The sequence below is a fragment of the Sinocyclocheilus grahami genome, unplaced genomic scaffold (genome assembly GCF_001515645.1).
Source record: "Sinocyclocheilus grahami isolate Dianchi unplaced genomic scaffold, SAMN03320097.WGS_v1.1 scaffold2364.1, whole genome shotgun sequence".
NCBI classification, from domain to species: domain Eukaryota; kingdom Metazoa; phylum Chordata; class Actinopteri; order Cypriniformes; family Cyprinidae; genus Sinocyclocheilus; species Sinocyclocheilus grahami.
Genome location: NW_015507543.1, coordinates 8,573 through 14,659, shown reverse-complemented (window position 1 = coordinate 14,659; position 6,087 = coordinate 8,573). Strand labels below are relative to the sequence as shown.

General features: G+C 40.2%; 1 protein-coding gene across 1 annotated transcript; it reads right to left on the bottom strand.

The window, feature by feature from the left end:
• Positions 1-5,592: 5,592 nt before the first annotated feature.
• Positions 5,593-6,063, bottom strand: LOC107574861 (histone H2B-like). The gene has a single exon (XM_016261294.1). It carries the CDS (start codon positions 6,010-6,012, stop codon positions 5,638-5,640), a length of 375 nt encoding a protein of 124 aa, XP_016116780.1. The 5' UTR covers positions 6,013-6,063; the 3' UTR covers positions 5,593-5,637.
• Between the last annotated feature and the right edge of the window lie 24 nt (positions 6,064-6,087).

The window sequence follows — 6,087 nt, the reverse complement described above, 5'->3', positions numbered from 1 at the left end:
ATGATATAATTGTGTTTTCCTCTTCTGTACAGGAACATTTGTTACGCTTGGAGGAGGTCTTTAAGCGATTGCAGCAGGAAGGTCTTAAGATTAAACTGAGTAAATGCAGTTTTTTTCAGAAGCAGGTAAAGCATTTAGGGCATCTGGTATCTGAGCAGGGTGTTACCACTGACCCTGATAAAGTGGCGGCAGTAAAAGAATGGAGTCGCCCATCACATCTGGCAGAGCGTCATTCATTTTTAGGTTTTGCCAGCTATTATCGCCGGTTTATTGAGGGATTTGCTAAGCTGGCTAAGCCTCTTCATGAATTGGTAACGAGATTGAGTGGTTCTGCAAGAAAGGGTAAGACACCAAGGCTGCCTTTGGTGTCTGTGTGGAATGCAGAGTGTGAGAATGGTTTTCAAACATTAAAGGCAAAGTTGGTTACAGCACCCGTGCTTGCATATGCAGATTTTCACAAGTCTTTTCAGGGTTTGGGAGCAATTTTGTCCCAGGAGCAGGGTGGTAAGCGTCGTCCCATTGCGTATGCCAGTAGGGGTCTGCAGAGGACAGAGCGAAATATGGAAAACTACAGCTCCATGAAATTGGAGTGTTTGGCCCTGAAATGGGCTGTACGTGATAAGTTTAGGGAATATTTGTTGGGGAATAATTTTGTTGTTTACACCGACAATAATCCTCTCTGTCACTTGCAGACCTCAAAGTTGGGCACTTTAGAGCAGCGGTGTTTATCACAGCTGGCCTCTTTTAATTTTGGGATCAAGTACCGACCAGGAAGGGTAAATCAAAATGCAGATGCGTTGTTTCGGCAGGCCATAAATGATGTATTGCCAGGAACAGAACTTCCCAAATTCTTACAGCAGCAGTTGAGGGAATGAGCTCCAGAACAGATTGTGGTGAGTGTCAGTGAAGTTGCTGCATTGCCTGGACATTCACAGGAAGATCTCTCTTACCTGCAGAAGACAGACCCAATTATTGGCCCTATTATAAAGGCTTGGAATGTGGGCAGTGTTTTACATTCTTCAGAGTTGACTGGTAGGGATCAAGCTGTAAAGGACCTGGTTAGGCAGTGGGATCGATTGTGTGAGAAGGATGGGTGCCTTTATCGTTTCTCGTATACACCTGATGGTCATCGAGAGATCTATCAGTTGCTGTTACCTCAAAACCTTCAAAGGGAGGTGTTCAGCAGTTTGCATGACAGTCATGGGCATCAAGGTAAAGATCGAACGGCAGAATTAGTGAAGTGTCATTGTTATTGGCCAGGGATGATGAGAGATGTGGAACGATGGTGTAGGGAATGTCAGCGGTGTATTCTCGCTAAAGCAGTCCAACCGAGGGTGAGATCTTTTATGGGAACGTTACAAGCATCCCGCCCTCACGAAATGTTGGCCATTGATTTTACCTTGTTAGAGCCAGCAAGTGATGGGAGGGAGAATGTTTTGGTGCTCACTGATGTTTTTTCTAAGTTTACGCAAGCTATCCCGACTCGGGATCAGCGAGCAAGCACTGTGGCAGAGGCTTTGGTTCGGCATTGGTTTCATTTGTTTGGGGTCCCATGTCGTCTACATTCAGACCAAGGGCGAAATTTTGAAAGTAACCTTATTGGTCAGTTATGTAAGGTTTATGGTGTACAGAAGAGTCGCACAACTCCGTAACATCCGCAGGGTAATGGGCAGTGCGAACGTTTTAATCGGACTCTCCATGACCTGTTGCAGACTTTGCCCCCAGAGAAAAAGAAGGGGTGGCCTCAACATCTGCCACAGCTTGTCTATGCTTATAATACCACAGTGCATTATTCTACTGGTATGAGCCCACATTTCTTAATGTTTGGATGTGAACCCAAATTGCCGGTTGATTTCTTGTTAAACAATCAGTTGGAAGAGACTGTAGAGACGCCTGAACAGTGGATTGTCGAACATCAAGGTAGGCTTTGGGCAGCACATAGTGAGGTGCAGGAGAGGCTGAAAGAAAAGGTTGCTCGTCGTAACAGATGCTATCAGGGTGGAATAAATGACCATGGTTTTAGAAAGGGTGAGTTGGTCTACCTCAAAAACCATTATCGTGGGCGAAATAAAATTCAGGATGTGTATGATTCATGTTTGTATAAGGTGGTGTGTGAATCAGGAGAACAGGGTGCTGTATATTCCGTGGCTCCTGTGTCTCAGGCAGGGCCTGTGAAGCAGGTCCATCATTGATGGCGGTGTTGCAGGTAATTGTAGAGGTTTTTATGTAGGATTTGTAAGCGTTTTGCTTTTATTATTTTAATGAGATTAAAATAAAAATTTAAAATTAGAGTCATTTTTCCTTGAATGTTGTTAATTGTGTTTGGTTATTTGTTTTTTTGTATTAGGTTTAGTTGATCGCTGTTCCTCCCGTGTTTGTTATGTTGTATTTCCTCAGCTAGCCGGTCCTTGTATGTGCACGCTGTATGCTTCCAGTGCAATTAAGATTTGATGATTGTTGAGAATCGGACTGGCTAGCAGAGTGTTTTATTTTCTTTCTTGTTTGTTTGGTTTTCTTATTTGTACATCACTTCCAGCCTCGTGTTGCCAACCAACCTTTGTACCGTTTATACATGTTGATGCTTTGAAACACATGCATTATTTATTTGCATGAGGGTTATGTTTGCAGTGATATTAACCGTTGATTTGGAGTACTTCTTTTGAGTGAGGTGTGTCTTGCATGTAGTAGGAATTGAAGGGTGTTTATGAAATTTCCTTTTTTTCTTTTTGAATTAATTTGTGCAGAGAAGCTTGGATTGTATTGGGGTTTATAGAGGGTTGGCTGGCTATTAATATTCTTTTTATGAGGAGAAATTAATTTCTGTTATATGATGTATTTTGTTTGCGTTTATTTTGTTATACTGGTTCATTTGTATTAGTAAACGTTTTTTTTGTGATGTAAGTTTATGATTGCTAGTTTTTTGTGGTCACCCTTGCTTGAAGGAGGAGTAACACATAGTTCCCAGGCTGTTCTACCGTCTTACATATGAATGAACACAGGAAACTTTAGGCCGCTGCGAGTCTCTCCGTCTCACACAGCACAATAAAAACAGTGTGAATCAAACACGCTGTACCTGCCTGTCGAGTGAGATAGTGGTAGCGAGTGTTTGAAGATGAAGTCTCAGGTTCTGCTTTGTAATAAAGTGGAAAATCTGACCGGGATTGTTCTATGTACAGCTGGCGTCTTGGCTTTGTCTTCAAGTCTCAAGTTCTGGCATCTGGAACCTCATGACCCTCAAGATTTTTATATTAATGTCCGTCCGGCCTTGTCATGTTTATTCAAAACTTAAAAACTTGGTCTTTCTGGTGAAAACGACAGACTTCTCCAATCATTCAGTGCCATTTAAACCCCACAACGCCAATCAACAACCAGTGCACTGAACAAAGCCATGCTTTAAAGGGATAGTTCACCCAAAAATGAATATTTGATGTTTATCTGCTTACCCCCAGGGCATCCAAGATGTAGGTGTGTGCGAATAACTGAACATTATTTATATATATTTTTTTACCTCTAATACACCACTATGTCCAACTGCCATGAGCGCGCACGGCATCCGGTGCGTGGGGTGTGTACGCGCTCTGGTGTAGTTTACGTTAATGGGTGTGTTCAGGTGTCCAGTTGGACATAGTGGTGTTTTAGAGGTAAAAAAATTATATAAATACTGTTCGGTTTCTCGCACAAACCGATCGTTTCGTGTCTTAGGACATCAATGTGTCGTCACGAGCCGCAGGGTTTAATTTGGATTTTTCTGTGCATGTTTTTTTTTACTCTCATAGATTTTGTTACCATTGCCATGCATTATACGACTGATAGACTGCAACGGTTAAAGTTAAAAATCATCATATGTGTTCTACTGAAGAAACAAAGTCACCTACATCTTGGATGCCCTGGGGGTAAGCCGATAAACATCAAATTTTCGTTTTTGGGTAAACTATCCCTTTAAGTGCTACTTAGGAGTGCTGAAATGTCACCTTATAGAATGTCTCGAAATTGTAGTACACGCTTGTTTATTGAAATGTTAACCTAATGCTGCGATCCAGACAACTCGGATATAATAAATATTATAATATAATATAATACAATATAATTATATTTTATTATACATATGTTATTCTTTACATAATAATATACTTTATATAAAAATCGGGTCCAGTACGTTGCTGGTTTTCGTGCAAGTCATTGACAGATACACCCCCCCCACCCCCCCATCTTTGAAGTATATTTACTACATTATTTATTTGTCTTTTTTTTTTTGTTCAGTCATTTAATTTAGATGTGTATTTTGATGTTCTATTTTTTTCTGCCCTTTTTAATTGTTTCATTTATAAATTCATTTAAAACAACAACAAAACGAGTAATAAAGTGTACAATAAAGTACAATGAAATCCTTATATTATAATCACATTGCACTTGAATAAAGTTAAAGGTGTAATCTGCCGATTGTCCTGCAGGTGACCGCATAACTCTGTCTTTCTTACGATGCACTTAGGGCTTTACGATTACTCGAGAGCAGCACTTTTTTCCAAGTTCCAGTACATTTAGCCTTTTCTTTCATCAAGATGATGATGAGAGGGGAATTTTTTTTAACAATTTAAGAAATTGTGTTGAAAATGTATAATAAAACATAGGTTCATAACTTTAAAAAATCAACCATTTGGTGGCCAAATCATTTATTATTAACATCTAAATATCTGTATACACTTGGAAGCAAAAAAAAAAAGAAAAAGGATTGATTGATTGTTTGTTTCGAGTTTTCTTTTAAGCGAAATACAAGAATGTGAAACAAAAAGCAACTATTCAAATACAGAACTCGTGCATGGACTTCATGAATATAAGAATATAGAAATACAACACAAACAGAATCTAGATACAAAATGAAATGCAAGTGTATAAAGAAGATTAAGAAAAGTTGACAAACGTAGCATGCCATATATTCAGCTTTAAGTCCTAAATATATATATATATATTTTTTAGAGTTTCTCTGAAATATGAATAACTTTATCTTAATGGCAGCTGATCCACATAATCTGTGGTACAATAATAAGCTGGGTAATATTTAGAGCTGTTTTTTTTGTCTCTGTATTCGGTCTCGGATACTTCGGTCATCATCTTCTGGGACGATAGTAAGTACATAGAAAACGTTTGCAGGACTCTGCTCCATACTAATAAACAATGATATCAGATTGAACACAGTCCGAGAAGATAAATCTTCGAGTTCACTTGCAAGGTTAAACTTAAAGCCAAAATAAATTTGCATTAGAACAAATACATATATTTTTTTATTTGAAACAAATTTAAGTAAAGCCCAAATGCAATTTTTTTTTTAAAATGAGTTTACGGTGATACACTATCACACATAAAAGCGTATCTATCAAATACGTGAGTAACACTTGATCTTCACTAATAAGCATTAATTCAAACAACTGTTGCACTTTGATTCTTAAACAAAAGCGTTGTAGTGTCATCTCGATCGATTCTGAAGTTGCAGTACGCGGGTTCAGCTTCTATGATTAAGCAAACACTTCATTCCATTCATGTTTGAAGCTTAAAACTAAAATATTAACATCAGCTGCCCTTTCAGTGAGAAAATGGGTGGCTCTTAAAAGAGCCTTTGGGTGTGAGAGCTGGAGCGGAGCTCTACTTGGAGCTGGTGTACTTGGTGACGGCCTTGGTGCCCTCAGACACGGCGTGTTTGGCCAGCTCCCCGGGCAGCAGCAGACGCACGGCGGTCTGGATCTCCCGGGAAGTGATGGTGGAGCGCTTGTTGTAGTGAGCGAGACGAGACGCTTCACCGGCGATGCGCTCGAAGATGTCGTTGACGAAAGAGTTCATGATGCCCATCGCCTTCGAAGAGATCCCGGTGTCAGGATGAACCTGCTTCAGCACTTTGTAGACGTAGATGGCGTAGCTCTCCTTCCTGGACTTTCTGCGCTTCTTTCCTCCCTTCGCGGCGGTCTTAGTGACGGCCTTCTTGGAGCCTTTCTTAGGCGCGGACTTTGCTGGTTCAGGCATGTTTCTGCTGCGAGACTAAAATCTCCCGAATCGATGATTAGAATGAGCGAGACTGAGGCATTTATTGACTAATCT